Consider the following 22436-nt stretch of genomic DNA (forward strand, 5'->3'; position numbering starts at 1 on the left):
GATTTTGATGAGAGCATATTTACTCTCTTAGATTTTGATGAGAGCCTATTTACTTTCTTAGATTTTGATGAGAGCCTATTTACTCTCTTAGATTTTGATGAGAGCCTATTTACTCTCTAAGATTTTGGTGAGAGCCTATTAATTACTCTCTTTGATTTTGATGAGAGCCTATTTACTCTCTTTGATTTTGATGAGAGCCTATTTACTCTCTTAGATTTTGATGAGAGCCTATTTACTATTTGTATATTTTTCCGAGAAAAAATTTCAATCTGATGAAAAATATACATTTTGATATATTGACGTTGAATAGAAGTGCATCTTTATTATTTTGTTATTTGAGGTTGTCATTCTTTATTTATTGGTAGAAAATCTGCACTTGGCAAGAAAGTGGTTTCTACGCAATTTCTGAGATATAAATAATTTTATGTTTTGATGAAAATGACTTCTCCAAAACAAAAGTATCTTTTTGATTTATTTGAAATAGTTCACAATTGTTAGCAGGCGCGCAACTAGACATTTGGTTAGGGGGGGGCTAGGTGGAAATATTTCGCGCGAAGCGCGAAAAATTTTTTTGGCCCCCCCCTTAACATTTTTAGTGCTGTGCTGTATCGATTGAACTATAAGCTCAATAAACTAGCGTTCAATTATCTTTTTTTTTATTTTACGATAAGAGCTCTTAAATTTCCTCAGGGTCAGGATTCATGAATCGCTAAATTGCAAAACAGGGTGGACTTCGTCACTTCTTGCCCCCCCCTACAGGGGGGGGCAAGACTTCTTAAGGGAGGGGCATGCCCCCCCCTTAATCAGGCTAGGGGGGGGCCTGGCCCCCCTGGCCCCCCCCCCTAGTTGCGCGCCTGATTGTTAGCAATAGAATATAACAAATCTTCAACTTTTTCATTTAATTTTATTTTTAAATCCAAAATTAATGCTGCTATTGGATATACGTCAACATAAAAAGATAAAATTTGACCTTTTAAAATGAATAAAAGATAATAGTTCAAAGTTCATTAAATCTAATTTTTTTTTTTGAGTTTTCAATAGCACAGTACAGTACAGGTTACCCACAAATGAAAAGAAAAACTAACGGTAGCTAAAATCCTGAATTATCCATTCAAAGCTAAAGAATCATGCAGATTTGAATAGGTGATTCAGGATTTGAACCGGCGATTTATTTAATTAAATTTGGTCAATGAACACAAATTTCTATCGTAAATTATACACAGAATCTTGCAGTATTGTATACAGAGCCCAAAACTTAAAACAGGGTATCGTTATGAAAATCAGTTTTGAAACCCGGGTTTCAAGAATGGGGTTAGGCAGTTTTGTGGATATCAATATTTTTGTTATGAAATATTTTTTTTATTAAGTTTCTTCACATTTTCCATTTTTGTCAAATCTCTTAAATCAAATCTACAAAATGTTAAGACCCCAAAAAGGAAACTCGGGAGTTTCGTTCAACGATACTCTTTTAAATTTCGGGCTCAGAGTTCCACAGCACTGCATACCTAGAATCTCGCCGTGATATACAAAGAAATACGCCTCACTGTACAAAGAATTTCGCCGTACTGTACAAAGAACTTCATCGTACTGTGCAAAGAACTTCACCTTACTGGCTTACTGGTAGATGCAAGGTTGCCCGTAACTAGTTACACATAATTTCTCGGCTGTCTAAACAGTATTATCTGTACTGAGCTGGGAACTTTATAATTGTGGATATCGAGATCAATGCTTAATCCTCTCTTTTCCTTAATCTCGAGACTAACCTAATCTTGTAATTGTATCCTGAAAGGTGTATAAATTTCAACCAATCAGAGTCGCGTATCAGAAGCCGGGAAATTTGAAATATTGGGCGCCATTTGAGATTAACATACAGAAATGGGAGGGTCATTCTAATTTTGAAAGACCCGTTTTGGATTTTTCTGTACTATATTCAAAAATGAGTGGATTAAGCAAGAATTTAATAGTGTCCACATTGGATATTCGGATTAAGCAGTAGGGATAAAAGGTATTCCATTCTAAAGTTTCCAGCTCTGAACCCATTTAATGTGAAATAAACCCGCCAATTCTTTTCTATTTGTGAGTACTTTCATGAACCTTAACAACAATTGGATCAGTTTTCAATTTACCTGCGGAGATTTTATAATGGAGGATGTCCCAATAAACATGAAAATCAAAAGACAATATGTAGATCAACTTTGATTTAACAGACAAAAGTGTGTATTAAAAAACTCTTTTTTAGCTTTTTAAGATTTGTATCTCCGTCAATTTGAAACTTTGAAAGGTACGAAAACAATTAGATTATCACAATTGAACTTTTTTACTGAACTTAGTAGAAAACAATATAAACGGCGTCACATTATATTATACCATGTCTTTTTTGGGACACCCGGTATATTTTATCATTTTCAATTTAACCTGACTTTTGTGCACTTAACAATTTGACATAAAAATGTAAGATAAGAAAAGCAATTAACACATGTCGCTCATAACTTCATAAAACTCAAAAGACAATTTTAACGATGAAAATATGGTTTCAGAGGTCAAGATTGCTGTTCCTAAATTTTTGATTTTATCGTAATTATTATCATTAGAAAAAATATTAATCAGACTTGGACCAATTAAATATATTTGACCCAGCAGCAGGTAGTTCCACGTAACACTAAAACAAAGTGCACCCTGTCTGAATTGGAATACTTTCAGTTCTATTTTCATCTCTTTTTCAAAACCCACCAAAAATACCGTAAATGACCTTTTAAGCTTTGATAATAAACTATTCAAGATATAAAGCTCCGATAAAACTATTAAATATCTAATATGAAATTCTACAAAATAGGATCTAATGAAAACACTCACTAGATGCTTAGTTGCAGGACCTCTAATTTATCGTGATTCAGCGACGTAACTCGAATTCCAGGCTTAATTCTTTCTAGTAATAATTTTAGCTTGTTTAGCTAATCTATCTGCAAACCCTGTATTTATGTACTTTTCTTGGCAGAAAATAGCAATCATTCGTAGATTTCAAATTTTCATTAAGATTGATAGTTTTTGGTGAACTTTTTTCATTCCGACCCTAGTAGCTCCAAAAATATAAAATTTCTTGTAATAATTCTTATCTTATTTTCCGGATTTAACAAAAATAGTAAAATTTAAAACATTTGAGACCAGATTTTACGAATCTACGTATGCTTAAATTATCTTAAAATTTTAATTTTAAAAATGAGAAACTTTTAAATAAGATATAATAAAGTAATTACTAGAGTTAGCTTTGATTAAATACTAGTACTAAAGGAATTGAGCCACTACCGCAAACTCTGATTTTGAATCTAATTTTTGCCCCCCATTGTAGTAGACATCAGATATTTCAAATTTTCGCAGCCCAATACCATGAAGTAGACCTTAGATATTTCAAAAAATTTTAAATATCAAAAGTTTCTAACCATCCATTCCATTGTGATTGTTTCATAGTATAACAACAGAATAAGAATTTAAGATTTATTTTAGAAAAAAGAACTTTAACGTGGAAATCTTGAACTAAAAAGAATGTAAATGCAGTTAGAAATATAATATTCATATAAAAGTATAAATAATTCGGACATTTTAGATAAAGCTAAATATAAGTTGTTTACGAAATTGTTTTAAAGAAAACTAATGTGTTCCTTTAAAAAAACTAATGTGTACCTTTAAAGAAAACTAATGTGTCTTTTAAAAGAATGTGTCCCTTTAAAGAAAACCAATGTGACCCTTTACAGAAAACTAATGTGTCCCTTTGAAGAAAACTAATGTGTCTCTTTTATGACAACTAATGTACTTGCCCTTTTAAAGAAAAACTAATCTGTCCCTTTAAACAAAATTAATGTGTCCCTTTAAAGAAAAATAATATGTCCCTTTAAAAAAACTAATGTATTCCTTCAAAATTATGTCCTTTAAAGAAAAAATAATGTGTCCCTTTAAAGAAAACTAATGTGTCTTTTAAAAAAAAACTAATGTGTACCTTTAAATAAAAGTAATATGTCCGTTTAAAAGAAACTAATGTGTCCCTTTTAAAAAACTAATGTGTCCCTTTAAAAAAACTAATGTGTCCCTTTAAAGAAAACTAATTTTTCTTTTAAAAGAAAATATAATGTGTTCTTTAAAAAACTAATGTTTCCCTTTAAATAAAACAAATGGGTCCCTTTAAAAAAAAACTAATGTGTCCCTTTAAAGAAAACTAACTTGTCCCTTTACAGAAAACTAACGTGTCTCTTTAAATAAAACGAATGTGTCCCTTTAAAGAAAACTAATGTGTCCTTTTAAAGAAAACTAAAGTGTATCTTTAAAAAAAACTAATGTGTCCTTTTAAAGAAAACTAAAGTGTATTTTTAAAGAAAACTAAGGTGTACCTTTAAAGAAAACTAAAGTGTATTTTTAAAGAAAACTAAGGTGTACCTTTAAAGAAAACTAATGTGTCCTTTTAAAGAAAACTAAGCTGTACCTTTAAGAAAAACTAATGTGTATATTTGCTAATATTTCTAATCTAATTTTCTTCTACTAGAGTAAACTGCCCTACTCAGCATTGTCCTCTAGTTTATAAATATTGATTCAGCTTATTTCCCTCCCCCTACCTTCCCTACCCTCCCCCTNATTTTTTGTGAAAATCCGCGAATTATTTTTGTTTTGTTTTACGATGTACACAAAGAGAACATGTTCACAATTAATTTAGAAGATGGGCGCGAAGCGCCCTATAAGGCTAGTAATTATAAAATTATTAATATAATCCTGAAAGAAAAATGTACAAATAATAACTATTTTGTATAAAATTGTTTTAAACTGTTTTGGCCTACATAAATAACTGTATCTAGGTGTTTTGGCTTTTTTCATGTTTTGATCTACAGTTTACATTTAGATATATCATTTTTATGTTTTTTTAGAATCCACAATTTTGAAAATCAAAAATATGTTGAAAAGTTTTTGTTTGGTCTTGAACTTGCTGTAATTAGAAAAATGATTTGTCCGGTCCTATAAAGTTGCAATCCTGGTTCCGCAAACTCTAAAATTACAATCTTGATTCAATACCAAATTGTAAAATTTTACGAAGCATACAGTCGTATAAACCGCGTGGTTGAAATTCTAAAAATAAAATTCCTCATAAACTTGTATTTCAGTACAGGGAGTCAAGATTGAGGAAGAGCATATTAAGCCATCTGAAATTCCAAAGTAGATTCATTAGAGCTTGGAACTCTTTATTATGGATATCGAGATCAATGCCAGATCTTGATCTTTTGTTAATCTACGGATCGATATAATCTTTATTCGATATCCCATGAACCGCGGAAAACGAACAGCTAATCAGAATAATTTTAAAAAACTAATTCTGAAAACGTATCCACCCCCAAAGTAGGAGTTTTGAACGTCGAATTTGCACTCAAACTCAGGACTTACAGATCTTTAAAAAGTTTAATATGTCTCAAATGAATCCGAAAGAAGTTTTCCACAACACTGCATACTCAGTTCAACTACCTTACATAGCCGGTCACTCCCTTTAAACTAAATTCTACTTTTTTGGAAGTGAGCATATTTTTTGTATATTGTATTTTAACATTTATGTAAAGTCAAAAAAATTACATTAATTCTACCTTTATAACAAGATTTATTAAGATATGTTAAGGGTTAGAGTTAAGAAAAGATTCACTAAAATTTCAAAAACTTTTAAAACTGAGAATAGTCTGATACATAAAAATGTAATGTTTGAAAATACTTGAGAGAAGAACCCGAAACGACCCCTTTTTCTAATAATTGAAAAATTGAATTTAAAATACATAAATATATTTCTATCTCAAACTTGTTTTCAAGAACCATTTTTAAAATTCCATTTCTTTTCGTGTCTAGATTGTAGGCACAGGTTTGAAGAGCATAAAATTTTAGATTTTTATGATTTATAAAGCAGAGCCATGGAATGTAAAAATATTTGTGTGTGTGTGTCTGTTTATTTATGTTACTTATAATGCCGAACCAACCGTAAAAAAATGTTATATTTCTCCGATTTGCCCCCCTTGAATATTAGATAGTTGTTCTATCATTTGGAATTAATAGTCTAGGGGACACATAGATCCAGACAGCTATGAAAAGTTGCATCAAATATATAAACTGGGTCGACTCTAAGTTTCGCAACTTATTTGACTTTGATTTTACCTCGCTAACTCACTAGTCACTTGTACTTTGATTTTACCTCACTAACTCACTAGTCACTAGTACTTTGATTTTACCTCACTAACTCACTAGTCACTAGTATTTTGATTTTACCTCACTAACTCACTAGTCACTATAGTATTTAGTTTATGCATCACCAATTATCGTAATAAATTCAGTGGCATATCCCATAGTTACATACAGATAAATTACGTTGTACATTGTCTGTAAATCTAAATGCGCGTATCAGTAACTACGCAAATCTTGTATTGTGCTTAACCTAACCTAGCTACATCTGTAAATAACTATGTCGAACCTGTATTGTGATAAGCTTAACTACGTTGATGAATAACGACGTAAAACTTGTTCTTTAACCCAGAACCCAAAAATTATTTAGTTGGAATAGATTCTGCTTTGATTATGATGAGAGTGTGATTCTTCCTGGTTATCTTTCAAGAAGGGTCCTGAATCCCTTCTTGAAAGATAAATATAGATTAGGTATTGATACATATAAAGTCGTGTCTGTATGGACATTGATAGTAAAGTATTACTAAAGGTCTTATGCCTCGTCAACCATAACAAGAGGGAACGCATGTTTATACAAATAAAGTCGTGTCCGTATGGACATTGATAGTAAAGTATTACTAAAGGTCTTATGCCTCGTCAACCATAACAAGAGGGAACGTGTGTTTATACAAATAAAGTCGTGTCCGTATGGACATTGATAGTAAAGTATTACTAAAGGTCTTATGCCTGGTCAACCATAACAAGAGGAAACGCGTGTTGATACAAATAAAGTTGTGTCCGTATGGACATTGATAGTAAAGTATTACTAAAGGTCTTATGCCTCGTCAACCATAACAAGAGGAAACGGGTGTTGATACAAATAAAGTCGTGTCCGTATGGACATTGATAGTAAAGTATTACTAAAGGTCTTATGCCTCGTCAACCATAACAAGAGGAAACGGGTGTTGATACAAATAAAGTCGTGTCCGTATGGACATTGATAGTAAAGTATTACTGAAGGTCTTATGCCTCGTCAACCATAACAAGAGGGAACGCGTGTTTATACAAATAAAGTTGTGTCCGTATGGACATTGATAGTAAAGTATTAACTGAAGGTCTTATGCCTCGTCAACCATAACAAGAGGGAACGTGTGTTGATACAAATAAAGTTCTGTCCGGATTGACATTGATAGTAAAGTATTACTAAAGGTCTTATGCCTCGTCAACCATAACAAGAGGGAATGCGTGTTGATACAAATAAAGACGTGTCCGTATGGACATTGATAGTAAAGTATTACTAAAGGTCTTATGCCTCGTCAACCATAACAAGTGGGAACGCGTGTTGATACAAATAAAGTCGTGTCCGTATGGACATTGATAGTAAAGTATTACTAAAGGTCTTATGCCTCATCAACCATAACAAGAGGGAACGCGTGTTGATACAAATAAAGTCGTGTCCGTATGAACATTGATAGTAAAGTATTACTGAAGGTCTTATGCCTAGTCAACCATAACAAGAGGGAACACGTGTTGATACAAATAAAGTTCTGTCCGGATTGACATTGATAGTAAAATATTACTGAAGCTCTTATGCCTTGTCAACCATAGCAAGAGGGAACGAGTGTTTATACATATAAAGTTGTGTCCAGATTGACATTGCTAGTAAAATATTACTGAAGCTCTTATGCCTTGTCAACCATAGCAAGAGGGAACGAGTGTTGATACAAATAAAGTTCTGTCCGGATTGACATTGATAGTAAAGTATCTGTGGAACCGCGAGTTCCTGATTGAGTAATACCTGGAATGATGCCGGTCTGAAAGTCCTTTATGGAGTTAGGCATTTACTACATTATGACACTGGAGGTATACTAAAAACCAATTTTAGACCTTATCACTCCGCTGGAGGTTTACTAGAACCCAGGGCTTTTTAGTTGGACTACATATTTAAAGTATTTAAGCATATACAATTTTTCGCTAGTTTCGACAGATTAAAATATGGCTGCAAATTTGTAGATACAGAAAGGATGTTCTTTGTTTTTGTTAATTTTACTTGCTCAAATGTAAACCAACTTTGGTTCTTTCACAATAATTTTCTTCCAGAATACTCCACACGTGAAACTGAAGTAAACCGCAAATAAGATTGAAATCTTTTACGTTTTAATCATAATTCCTCTTATTGAAGTACTTTTGAGAAGAACAAAAATATTTTAAATTTATTTTCTGTAATTCCGAATAAATTTTTCTAATACTTCTACGTAAAATCAAAACCTGAGGAGCTACGAAGTCATTAAGTGTCTATGTATGGTTTTCTATTGAAAACGCTATTTAACTATAAGCTAAGATATATCTTTAATCCATGAATCCCTTCCTACCCAGTGCTAAATCCTAGGTTTTCTCTGGGTTCGGAGAAAGTTCTAGTTCTCATCCGGGTTTGGAGTAAAATCTGACTCCGTCTCTCTTTCAGTTCTCCTCTCTCCGTCCCGTATGTATGACTTGCGAACTCTCGTTCTCTCTTTCCCCCTGATCCGTCCTCGCTATGTAATTTCCAATATGTTTCATACTTTCTAGATTTCTTTTAGCTCAAATTTTAACTTTCATTCGTTTCAACTTTAAACTCAATCTTCTTTTGGCATTTACTTTATTCCCCCCCCCCCACCCCCAGTAACAACAAAAAATGTCTCTTATTTTTGGGGGTTTTCGATGTAATTTCAAACTACTTCTAACAGGGGTCATATCCCATTCACAACGGTACTCATAAACCTCTATCTGATCAGTAATGTGGAACATGTCGTCGTTTTTTAAGCTCGTAAGAGTATTTGTAATTCTGGCAACAATCTTTATTTTTTTTTTAAATTATCATTTAGCAAGTCACTTTTATAGAGAAACTAACCTTAATAATGTGTCCACATAGTTTAGATGTTCTTTGCAACATAACATCCTTATATTCTTTCTATTCTTAGATCGATTATGTCCATTATCTATTCTTAGATCGATTATGCCCCTCAAGTCTTTCTGTTCTTAGCTCAATTATGTCCATGTATTCTATCTATTCTTAGATCGATTAAATGTCCATATATTTTATCTATTCTTAGTTGGATTATGTCCGTATATTCTATGTATTCTTGGCTCGATTATGTCAGTATATTCTATCTATTCTTGGCTCGATTATGTCCGTATATTATATCCATTCTTTGCTCGATTATGTCCGTATATTCTATCTATTCTTGGCTTGATTATGTCCGTATATTCTATCTGTTCTTAGCTCGATTATGTCCGTATATTCTATCTATTCTTAGCTCGATTATGTTCATCTATTTTATCTGTTCTTAGCTCAATTATGTTTGTATATTTTATCTTTTCTTTGCTCAAAAATGTTCATCTCTTCTATCTTAGCTCAATAATCTTCATACATTCATCTATTCCTAGCTCAATTATTACATTATAAATCTTCTTAGCTTAATAATCTTCATGTATTTATCTATTCTTAGCTCAATTATAATATTCTATATGTTTTTAGCTTAATTCCATATATTCTATCTCTTAGCTAAATTATGTCCGTATATTCTATCTATTCTTAGCGAAGTTGTGTCCGTATATTCTATCTATTCTTAGCGAAATTATGTCCGTATATTCTATCTATTCTTGGCTCGATTATGTTCATCTTTTCTATCTGTTCTTAGCTCGATTTAATTGTCGGTATATTTCATCTATTCTTAGCTCAACAAAGTATGATATATTCTATCTATTCTTAGCTTAATAATCTTCATGAACTCATCTATTCTTAGCTCAATTATTATATTACATATGTTCTGAGCTAAATTATGTCAGAATGTATTATCTACTCCTAGCTTTATGTCCATATATTCATCTTTTTTGCTCAATAATGTTCATATATTCTAACAATTCTAAGTGCGACTATGTTCTTACCATGTATCTATTTTGAGCTAAATGTTCGTAAATTCTATCTATTTCTAGTTCAATAATGTTCATATATTTTAGAGGTTTTTGCTTAGTATTATTCTTATATATTATATAATCTATTCTTTTTAAAATTATTTTATCATTTTCGATCGTAAATTTAAAGTTTTAGTTGAACAATATTTAGTAGATTTTAACTACTCTTAGCTTTCAATTGGTATATTTATTATTTATAGCTCAATAACATTTATTCTATTTGTGATAAATTCATAGCTTAATATTTTTCGATTTTTTTATTTAATACTTATTTACTATCTCAGCAAATTTTCTTAAAACGTTTACATATATCTAGTTCATCAAAGGAATTGATTTCTTGCCATATACTCAAATTTTACAATCACTATATTTCAAACTTTGACTATTCGATCTAACATAATTAGATTCAAATATCAAAAGGCTACGACATCAGGGTGCAAAATTAAAGTGAAATAAAAATATTAGAATTTACACTTGCTGTGTCTGCCTAAAAATCAGGCCGGTTCATCAAACGAACCAATGTTTTCAGTGCTAAGGGATAAAAACAAGGGATCTTGAGCTTGATAACCACAGCTAACACTTTTACATTAAAATAAGGTTATATTTCGGAATAAACGGAAATTCACAAAAAAAAAATAAGAAATGATTCAAATGAAAGAAACGCAGCTGATAAACCACCAGGGGAGAGGAACTGATTGAGCTTGTTATTTACAGATTAAAAATACAAAAGTTTTAACCTGTAGTTACGTTTTAACATTAAAGAAGTTTTCATACCTGATTCATTTATTGAACTCAATTAGCTTTTCTTAATAAGAGTTGAGTTTTAAAAGTGAAGATAAAAAATATAAATAAATTTATGTTTAATGTGAAGTTACAGATAAAGTAAAAAAAGTAAACGCAATTTAGATAAATGTTAGTCTAAATGTAAAGATTTTTTTCTGAGAAATGAATTTATGTATTCTTATTTTGAAAATTATTTAAAATACGATTTAAAAAGGTTTTTCTTAGATTATCAAGATTCATAAAAATGATAGCTTCCAGAAAAAATTCATGGCTTCTATTTTTAGAAAAAAACATTTTAAGACAATGAAGTAAAATATAGCTTAAGAAATATCGAAGATTCTTCTTTAAACTGAATTTATGTGTAGTTTTCGAGAAAAAAAATCAAATTTTCAAAAAAATATGATAATAATAGACATAAAGAAAGGATTTCTTGACACTGCCAATTAAAATCCTAGAACAAAACTGGATAAATGCAAAAAAGTGTTTACTTTTATTTAAAACTGATTAGTCATTAATCGTGATTTCTCAACAAAAGTGACTTGCGCATTTCTGCTTCTGAAGCAATGAAGAAACTGTATGAATTTAACACTTTTTAAGCTAAAAACACGACAATGTCTTTCTTTTTAATGATCATTGATCATTAGTTTCAAAGATTTACAGTACCAGTGGCTGAATTTAAAGAATTCGAGCGGCGGTTTAAATTTAAGCCGCGGCTTAAATTATGGTTTGTTCCACTTATAAATTGTATCAAATGTTTCAAGATTTAAGCCGGCGCTTAATTTAAACCGGGTTTTGGCAGATCTAAACCGCGGCTCAAATTCTTTAAATTCTATCTCTGGGATTAGATTATAGGGATTAGAAAATTTGAGTTCGTTGCAAAAGGGCTTAATTCCTTATAGGAGAGATCTTTAACATATTGAGCTAACAAAAAAAGCGATCGCAATTATCAAATTCTGGAGTTTAGAATTACGATATTGTAAAAAAATTAAACTTTTCCTTTTCTTGAAAAATATGTTTTAAGATGTTTTTTCTAGAACTTTGCATATTTTTTAATTTGTTTTGTTTTAAAATAGAAAAGGAAGAAATATGACAAATATTTTTAAACTTTGCTAAACCAAATAATTACGGAGGGAAGCGAATAAGTAAAAATAGGCAAACGTACTTTTACCCTTCTCTTTAAACCTTCCTCTTAGCAACGAAAGGTGTTAACCTATTCTTTTATCTGAATAAAAATGACTATATTTGTGCAGCATAGGAAAGCAAGAAAATTAAAAGAAGTTATATATTTTTAAGAAAGAAAAACGCCAATATCTTCCTCATTGTTTATTTGATGAAGGACATGAAATGCTTGAAATTACGTCGAAAATAATAAATATTATCAGAACATTTGGGTGGATATTGTTAATCTTGAATACTTCAATCACGATATCCAATGTATAAAACACTTTTAGATTTAAGGATCAATGCTTGATCCGTCAATTAAAGTTATCCCTTCCGGGAATCAAATAAATCCGTAGATCTGCATAAAATGGAGATTTAAGCTTGATCTTAGTTCTGTATTTTTGCCAATTCTGTTCTTGTTTCTCAGCTGTGTGGTAAATGATATAAAACAATAGAGCAACAATACATATTTTTAATCAATTTATTTATTCAGTTTATCTAATAATATATCCCGGACCAGTATACTCACCGATATATTTCATATAAAATACAAATTTATAACTTCCAATACACAATAACATAAATAGTATACGATACCTTAGAATTTATAACATTTGCCTTTAAAAAATTTCAAATTTTCAAAATCCACGAAAAAATCGAAAAATCCAAGAAATTTTTTATTATTGATTTTTAATTTTTAGAAGAGAAACATTGATTTTCATATATAGCATACAATACGTTCTACATATTTTTCAAGGTTCAAATATTTTATTTATAATTTTTTTTCTCCATTAAAACTTACCACCTGACCAAGGAAAGATTTACTATCGATCAAAATTAGAAAAATTGCCACAAAAAAAAATTTCGATTTAAATATTTTTTTTTGGAAATCCGGCCGCTAATCAAATCTGCGACATTTTTTGTTATTATTTTTAAATGAACGAAAGTCTTACAGAAAGTTGAGCAAAAACGATTTTAACTTAACTTCAAAAAAGTAAAACTGAAACTAAGAAAAAGTTCTTTATTGTCCAAAAATGTTCATGTGTAAAGCTACAATAAGTATATGCGAGGTAAAATCAAAATAAAGATAACGATCAAAATAAATAAATCTTTTTATATTACCATCATGTTTATCATATTAGAAAATAAATAAATAAAAATAAATGAATAAATAATCTATTAAATAATTTCAAAATTATTTTCAGATTTTCAATATTCAGAATATTCAAAATCTGTCTTCTCTACTTGATGTTTGACTAAACCAGGTAAAGATTCAGCGAGGTTCAAAAAGCATAAAAGTTAAAAAATTATAGTTGTACCAATTAAACCTTTATTTGAGCAACATGTGAGCAAGATATCGTCGTTTTGCCCAAAATTAGAAAGTGTTGAATTAACGTTTTCTTTGCCTCTGCTGCATAAATATACACTACTACATTTTTAATCGTAACTCTTCTTAATAAACAGTTATTTAGATTTTACTTCTCTCTGATGTTTGTTTAATAAGATTTTGATAAAATTGGACCAGATAAATCCTTGATTTGTAATATTAAAGACTAAAGGAAATGAGAATTGCCACAGACTCTGATTTTCTAATTTCAATATCATTGCAACCAAATGTCGTAGACCTTTAATATTTCAAGCTATGAATGCTGTTAGATCAAATAATGTAAGTTTGAAATATCAAAGGTTTACATCATCAAGTTGCAAAGAAATAAGGATTAAAAAAATTGAATTTGTGGCAAGATTTTGATTCTACGCAAGTTCAGGTTTTTTATTAAATCCCAGTCCAATTCAAACGTCGTCTTTTTAGTGTAAATCCAAGAAATTATATATGTAAAAGGGACCGTTCACTTATTTGGGTAATTTCAGGGTAAACTAAACCGCCTATTCGCTGTTGATTGGTAATAGTCTTACTTTTCAAAGACAACTGTGGCCGGAGAAAAAGCCGATTTTTCGTTCAGAATTTGAGCGGAAAGGGACGGTCCTCTCTTGGACAATCTTTCTCCGGCCACAGTTGTCTTTGATAAGTAAGACTATTACCAATTAACAGTGGATAGGGTGTTTAGTTTAAGGGATCGAATAAGGGACTGTCAGCGTAATTTTAAGTGACCATCCTTGCGAAGATGGCCATGTCCGATTTGCATTGGTACCCTTCAAACCTTTGTCTGATCAAGTATAAATATATAAATGTTTTCGTTGTTTCTTTAAACTGTTATTTTCATTTGGATTCTCTACAGCAGTGACTTGAGCATAATTCTATTGCAAAACTACCATATCTTCCCGTATCCCGATCATTGCTCAAATAAAAGGTTTCAAGGGTAACATTGTGAATCGGGGATTGTAATATTTGCATGGAGGGTCACGTGAAGAGAAGAAAATGTCCAAACATCTGATATTAAAAAGGCCTGAATTTATTTGTACATTTAACATTTTCTTTACAACTGAGATGAAAGTAAAATAAAAAGGCGTCAAATGCCTGTCAAATCCATAAGCAAGGAAAACTTTGCATTTTAAAGGGATTGCTCCCATATTTAGAAAAGGGGGATTTATACGAAAAATATGTCAAATAGAGTTCTAATTTTTAGTTAAAAATGTTATTAAGGATCTGTTATTTGTAACTATCCATTGAAAACCTTTCCACAGTTTAACATAACAGCATTCTTTAAACAAAGTTTAAAAATGCAATTTTTTATTATTTGAACTTTTTCCTGTGAAGTTTGCCACGGGGATTCAAATTTTTAAAGATTCACTCTAAATTATAACTTCCTGCTTATTATAATTTTTTACATGTAATAAATAAACAATTTCAAAAGAAACACGGTTTTGTAAAGGATTTTATTTTTTTCAAATCTCAATAAATTTTAAAAGATATCATTTCATGTGGGTTTAATTTTAATTTTATTCATCTTTAAACTTTAGAAATTCTTAATTTAATCTTCTGGTGTTCTGGATAAAAAGTCTTGAATCTAATGAGACGGAACCCCAATTACTACTTATCTCAACCTAGAGCTGGACATATGGTTTATTCTAGTGTGTTGGCTATTTTGAGACCCCACAATAATCTGAGTTTAACATGCTCTTAAAGTTGAATTTTGTTACAATATGTAAAATTTCGACTCTCAGAATTAACGATTCGTTTAGTCTTCAGAGGTCGGAAACTTTTGTGTGTTGTATCGTTATCTTAAACGTTTGATCTCGATATCCAATGTGGTCACTTTTAAATGTGGGGCTCAACACTGGACCCTGTAATTAAAGTTTTGGCCACCACGGAATTCCGCAGAGGAATTACATTAATCCGTAAATCTGAATAAGATGGAGATCGAGGGTTGATCCCGAGATTCTCAACTAAAAAAATCTGATTTCTGACAAACGTAACATTCTGCACAATTTCACAAAATCAGCCTTGAAGAGATCCAAATGTTGAAGTGTGTAGAATTTGTGAATTTTTTTATTAATTTGTGAATTTATTATTAATTTCAGGGTAAACTAAACAGCCTTTGTGCTGTTTAATTTTATATTCGAAATTTATTTTGATCCACAACATACTGGAAAAACATCAAATAGTGTCTACAGAGGGGACCGTTGCTTTCCGCTCAAATTCTGAACGAAAAATCGGCTTTTTCTCCGGCCACAGTTGTTTTTAAAAAGTAAGACTTTTACCAATCAACAGGAATAGGCTGTTTAGTTTACTCTGAAATTACCCAAATAAGTGAACGTTCCCTGAATATTAAAAAACGGATGAAAAACAACGACCATCTCTATCCCTCCCTAGTTTATCCGAACTAATGACCCTAGAATCCAATCTAAGCTTAGAGAATCAGCAATCTAGGTAGAATCCATTTCAACTAATGTTTGGACACAAGTTTAAAAATACAGTGATAACCAGAAAACTCTGAAATGGAATCAATGTATAACTTTAAAAAGTCCAATACGCATGATACACATCAGTAATTGTGCAGTGTAAATATTTTATAAGCGTCTATAGTAAAACTATTTGCTTTGTAACAACATGAAATACATTTAAGTATTGCTTTATTACTTCCATTGTTTTCTGGTTATCACTGTACTTGACAAAAGAAAATTCAAGATTTTAGCGCCGATTTAATTAAGAATACATATCTCTAATTGGATAATGAGATAGATAGAAAGATAGATGTTACCGTCAAACTATTTCTATTGGTTCAGAATAGACAACACACACATGACTAAACCCTGATTGGATCAGGCGCTAATGGACTCGGCATACATGAGTGCATTAAGTGTCCTAAAAGTTAGATCACATGGTTGTCTATAAAAACACTAGTTCATACCAGGGATTCAAGTATGAAACCTTTTTTTTTTTTTTTTTTAACACAATAAATACCTATGTTTGTGGCAAATTTTATTTTTGTTTTAAGATTCGGATTAGTTTTTTCCCGATTGGTTTACTGTCAGCAACGATATTCTACTCATTTTTTTATCCGATTTACCTCCATGCCCTTGCAACATTCTCTAAACATCTAAATTTTTAAATGCCTTTTATACTCTATAAAGAACGCGGGAAACCGAATGGCAGAAAACCAAAAATCGGTTTATATTTATACGTGAACAAAAACAAAGACCTCATATTTTCTCTCAATAACCTGTAAAATTTATTAGCGTTTGTTTCCGATTATCATTAGAATTATTTATGATTCTGTCTTTCCTGCGGTTTATCTGCATTATTTTTCAGATAAATTAAATATTATTTATTATTATATACAATGATGAATAATCTATTGTTTATATCTATCTACTCAATACACATAGTTAATCTAGATTTCTGTATTATCCCAAGACCGACCCGACATCTTTGTATCTGTACTTTTAACAAACATCTAGATCGTGTCTCAGACTCACGTGAATTTAACGGTTCTGTCAACATATCAGAAAGCTGTGGTTTTCGATCACAATTTGAACCATTATACCTAATATTTTAGCCTTTTTCCTGAAATACTTTTTTGTCGGCATGTACAGGGTGTCCCAAAAAACATGGGAATTCAGTGACGAATTCGATATCGTCTTTGTTATGAATTAGCATTGTAATACCTAATTTCAAAAGCAATAATATTATTATGTCTGCCAGAGTTTATTTTATGAAAAGGGTAAAAGACTGTAAAGATGTGTCTATAATGTCTCCGCACGATGAACAGTGAAGACGGACAAGTTTACTCTGTTTGTATACTGCAATTTTCTTGTTTTACTAAGTACAACCGTATGCAGTCAAAACATAAACAAACAAATTGTAAACATATAGCAGACGAAACTTTTACAGATTACAGCTTTCTTATTAGGTATCACTATACTAAATCAAAGAATTATTTAAAAAGACGATATCGAATTCGTCACTGAATTCCCATGTTTTTTTGGGACACCCTGTACATTATAAAATAATATTACCAACTTTTGCAAACTAACAGCCAAACCTGTCATAACTGAATTTAAAAAAAACTACCCCCTAGATACTACACACTGCACAGTACACAGTACACAGTACACACTACACAGTACACAGTACACAGTACACATATGAAATTGATGGGGAATTAATTACCTGTAAACCTTTTTCAGCTTGTCACAGCTACTGATGTCCATGGCTGTGAGGCCCCGTCTTTAAACATTCAAAGTTTTTGCACTTATTACAGGCTTCACAAGGACCTGAGATTTAAATCTTATTTCAAAATTGCTAGACAAGATTGATTTTACTGCACAAAGCTAATGTTTTACCCTGATCAAGGGTATTAAAAAAAACGATTTTTCAAAACGGAAAACGGAAATCGTTTTTAAAAATTGTTTTGGTTAATATCTTTGATCGGAGTAAAACTCTTACGGAACTAAATTGACCTGGAAAAAAATGAAAACGTAGGGTTTATCATGCATATATTCATGTTATTCACATTCGATTAGAAGTTGTCCAATTAATCCTTTAAAATTAAACAGAACACAAACATCCAAGGCAAAATATTTTAAAAAGAAAGCTTAATAAACTTAAATTTATTTTATAATATAATTTATCGTCTAGTGGTTCCTATTAATAGATTTGAAACTTGTAAATGTCAAAGTAAAGTTTAAAGACAATAATAGCCCGGCAGTTATTGATTTTAACGTCAGTGAAGTTTATACTGTACTGTTATATAATTTCATAATTTGATCTGCATTTGTGCTACATTTTAAATGTATTCGGGAAAGAATTGAGTCTTTGCCACAACCTTAAATTTTCTAATCATCATATCTTCGCAACCTGATTAATATTCCAAAATTATTACATTTGATTTTCCAGAATTCATAGTTTGAAATATAAGACTACATAGTTACATACATTGAATCCCCCGGGGGTTTAAATTTCCATTGATTCTAATTTGTCTGAGATTAAATGATACAATTCTTTTGTCTTTTTATTACAAGACATGTATGTAAATTTTTTAAGATTTAAAAAAAATGTTACCGAACATTTGGAAGTTTATAACCAGAGATTAATAAGGACTGTAAGCGTAAATATTTGAAGTGACCCTCCAATTCCATGAAAAGATGGCAATGTACGATTTACAACGATACCCTTGTCAGCTTTGTCTGATTGTCATAAATATAGAGGCCCCATAGTAAATCTAGATAAATTACGTTGTACATTGTCCAAATGCGATCATTAGTAAATACGTAAATCATGTATTGCGATTAACCCAATCTAGATACGTAGATATATATAACTCCATCAAACGCATTTTGTGATTGCTTAACTACGTTATATATAACAGCGCATAACTTGAAATTGCGTTGTTAAAACTTAACTTTAATCTAACATCTAGAAATATACTCAGTTGATATAGAGACACTGCTTTGATTGCTGTGAGAGAGTAATCATGTCCTTGTTCTAAACGAATGAGTTGAATATTGTGCCCATTGTTTTGGCATTGATAGTTGCGTGCTTGTGTCCCTGTAGACATTGATAGCAGATTGTGCCCATTGGTTTGGCATTGATCAATTAAGTGCTTGTGTCTGAGTAGACATTGATAGCTGATTGTGCCTATTTTTCTGGAATTGATCAATTAAGTGCTTGTGTCTGTGTAGACATTGATAGCTGATCATGCCCATCGGTTTGGCCTTGATCAATTATAAGTGCTTGTGTCTGAGTAGACATTGATAGCTGATTGTGCCTATTTTTCTGGAATTGATCAATTAAGTGCTTGTGTCTGTGTAGACATTGATAGCTGATCATGCCCATCGGTTTGGCCTTGATCAATTATATGCTTGTGACCCTGTAGACATTGATAGCTGATGGTGCTCATTGGTTTGGCATTGATTGATTATGTGCTTGTGTCCGTGTAGACATTGATAGCTGATTGTGCCCATTGGTTTGGCAATGATTGATTATATGCTTGTGTCCCTGAAGACATTGATAGCTGATCATGCCCATTGGATTGGCATTGATCGATTAAGTCCTTGTGTCTGTGTAGACATTGATAGCTGATCGTGCCCATTGGTCTGCCATTGATCGATTTAGAGCTTGTATCCGTGCTGACATTGATAGCTAATCGTGCCCATTGCTTTGGCATTGATCGCTTAAGAGCTTGTGTCCTGGTTGACATTGATAGCTAACTTAGTGTCCATGGTGACATCGATAGCTGACGAGATTGTGTCAGGGTTTAGACATTGATAGCTAAGTGAAACTGAATTGTACCTGGATAGATACGGATTCGAGAAACCTTTCTGGAGTAGGGCATTTACTACATGATTATATAAATTTATATCAATGTTTTTGCTTCTTTAATATGTTAATTTTCATTTGTGGTTTCTCTGTGAAAGTGATTTGCGCATTTCTTGTTTATAAGAAGCAATGTTGAAACTAACAAACACTTTTGGAGTTAGATAAACGACAGCATCTTCCATATTTTTGAACAGATTAAGGTTTCAAGGGTACCGTTGTAAATCGACATTGCCATCTTTGCCTGAAGGGTCACTTGAAATTACGCTGACTGTCTCTTTAAGTCGTCTCTGAACTCATATGAAGATGTTTATTTTGTACTTTTTCACATAACCTTTCTCTCCTCATGTTTTCGTAACTCTAAACTCTGTTATTGCCAAATAATTAACTAAGCCATTAGATTAAATTATCTTAAAGGGAGTGACCGGCTATGTAAGGTTATAGTTGAACCGAGTATGCAGTGTTTTGGACAACTTCTTTTGGATTCATTTGAGACATATTAAACTTTTTAAAGATCTGTAAATCCTGAGTTTGATCGCAAATTCGATGTTCAAAACTCCTGCGTTTTCAGAATTAGTTTTTTTAAATTATTAAATAACGACGACATAAAATGTATTGAAGAAATGTATTGACAAATTTCTATTGAGAAATATGTTCCTAATTATCTAATTAGATTACTGTATAATTTTTACTTTATTTTTTGTTGTCGTTATTTAATAATAAAAAAACTAATTCTGAAAACGTATCCACCCCCAAAGTTGGAGTTTTGAAAGTCTCAAATGAATCCGAAAGAAGTTTTCCACAACAATGCGTTCTCAGTTCAACTACCTTACATAGCTGGTCACTCCCTTAAAACAGAATTAATAATTTCACCTTGAGATCGTCACATTTTTAGAGCTTCTGATCGTCTTTACATCATCGGAATTTCATAAGAATAAGACAGAAAGGAAAATATATTCTTCAGAAGTACGATGGTTAAAGTAAATTATAACTCATCATTTCTTTACAGGACGGAAACCATGGGAGAAAGTGTTTTTACTTCATAAAAGCTTTTTTGTCCCGAACATGTATTTATATCTACATATTTATAGAGGGTGTCTCAAAAAAATGCTATTCTTTTGATTCATAGTTTCATTTTTAATTGTTTGGAATTTTCAAAGTTAATTGCGGTCATGTTAAGTTTTGCTATCATTGTAATTCTCTTTTTATTTGTAATCTGTTTTTCAAAATAGATAGATAAGTTAATGCAAAATTAGGTTTCTAATATTTTTAAATATGTCGAAAGAAATTTTCAACCTTGCCAAAATTACAAACTTAATTTAAACTGGTATAATTTTGTGCTACAAACCTCNCCATCGGAAATGTTACATACATTTTAAATGTTTAAATCGAATCATGCAGAGCTGTAGTTTGTAAAAGACCGTTTTTAAAACACCCTGTATTTTCTGGCGGTTTAAACAGTAGAAGGAAATAAAGGAAAGTAGCTGGAATTTTGTATTTGCAAAGAGGGATAGAACCTCAAAGAATGAATCTAAAATCAAATATCTTCTAAATTGTATTAAATCAAAATTAAACCAAAAAAAAGTTAGAAATAATGTATTTAACGTGTTGTTGAAAACGTAAAATCAATTAATTGATGCTGTCAAAGTAAAAAGATTTTTTTCTAGCTTTCTCGATAAAGAAAAAATAATTGAAACCAATTAGAGGTGACAACAAAAAGCTCTCACAAAGCTAGTTTATTTAACTAATTGAAAATGAACCTTTTCAGTTTCCTGAATGCGGGTCTTATGCAGAAACCCTCTGGGAAAGATCCCGCACTGTACCGGAAGCACAGAACCGGTTCCGTAAGGTTCTTCTACGTGGTCTTTAACTTCCACATCCGGCTGTATAAAGGTCTAGTGAATACCCTGATTCAACTGAAAGCGGGGATACAGGAGCAGATCATCAACCACACCTTCCTTCTCACCTATCAGTACATGATCAGCTTCATGATGCCGTTAGAATACATGAAGGATATCATGGAGAACTTTCAGGTAAAATTCACATTCAATGGAGTGTCCGATTAACAATGAAAAAATCTTTAAACCCTTCATTAGAGTATCAATATGGAAGATATCCTTGTTTTCTATTTTTAAAACCTTCTAAGTCTGAAAGGTTTAAAGGGAACCGTTGGAAATCACTTGAATTGACGTCTCCAGTCCTTTCAGTCTAAGACTTTGTAAATATAGTTCAAAAATAAAGTGTGCCATCCAGAATTCACAACAGCAACTCATGAAAGCTTTTAATGTTTTTGTATTTGCACGTTAAAAAGTCTTCATGGAAACCCAAGAATGTTTAAATATGTATGTTAATGTCAGAATTATTGTAGTCTGTAAATGTTTGCTTTTAGTACACAATGCAAAACTTGTACACTAAGAAATTATGTAAGCAGTAAGAAAAACAAACCTTGCTTTGGTTTGTAGACAAAAAAGTTGTGAAAGTACAAACAAATATTATCAATGGGAAAAGCGCCAAACTTATTCCTTTTTTGAAATTGGCTAGTTAAGATTTTAATTTTTTTAACTTGAAGCATGAAATTAGCCTGAAATGTTTCAGGATTTTACCACTCCCTCTCACTTAAATCCAGTAGATCAAATTCATACTTTTTTGA

General features: G+C 31.3%; 1 protein-coding gene across 2 annotated transcripts in view; it reads left to right on the forward strand.

Moving 5' to 3' along the window:
* The first annotated feature begins 13272 nt into the window (after nucleotides 1-13272).
* Nucleotides 13273-22436, forward strand: part of LOC111695065 (uncharacterized) — a 47786-nt gene continuing 38622 nt past the window's right edge. For both annotated transcript variants that reach the window (XM_023464226.1, XM_023464228.1), the window contains exons 1-2: nucleotides 13273-13334; nucleotides 21555-21819. In XM_023464226.1, the coding sequence (XP_023319994.1) occupies nucleotides 21574-21819 (246 nt within the window). In that variant the 5' untranslated portion in view covers nucleotides 13273-13334; nucleotides 21555-21573. The remainder of the gene's footprint in view (nucleotides 13335-21554; nucleotides 21820-22436) is intronic.

The sequence above is a fragment of the Eurytemora carolleeae genome, unplaced genomic scaffold (genome assembly GCF_000591075.1).
Source record: "Eurytemora carolleeae unplaced genomic scaffold, Eaff_2.0 scaffold191, whole genome shotgun sequence".
Lineage (NCBI taxonomy): Eukaryota > Metazoa > Arthropoda > Copepoda > Calanoida > Temoridae > Eurytemora > Eurytemora carolleeae.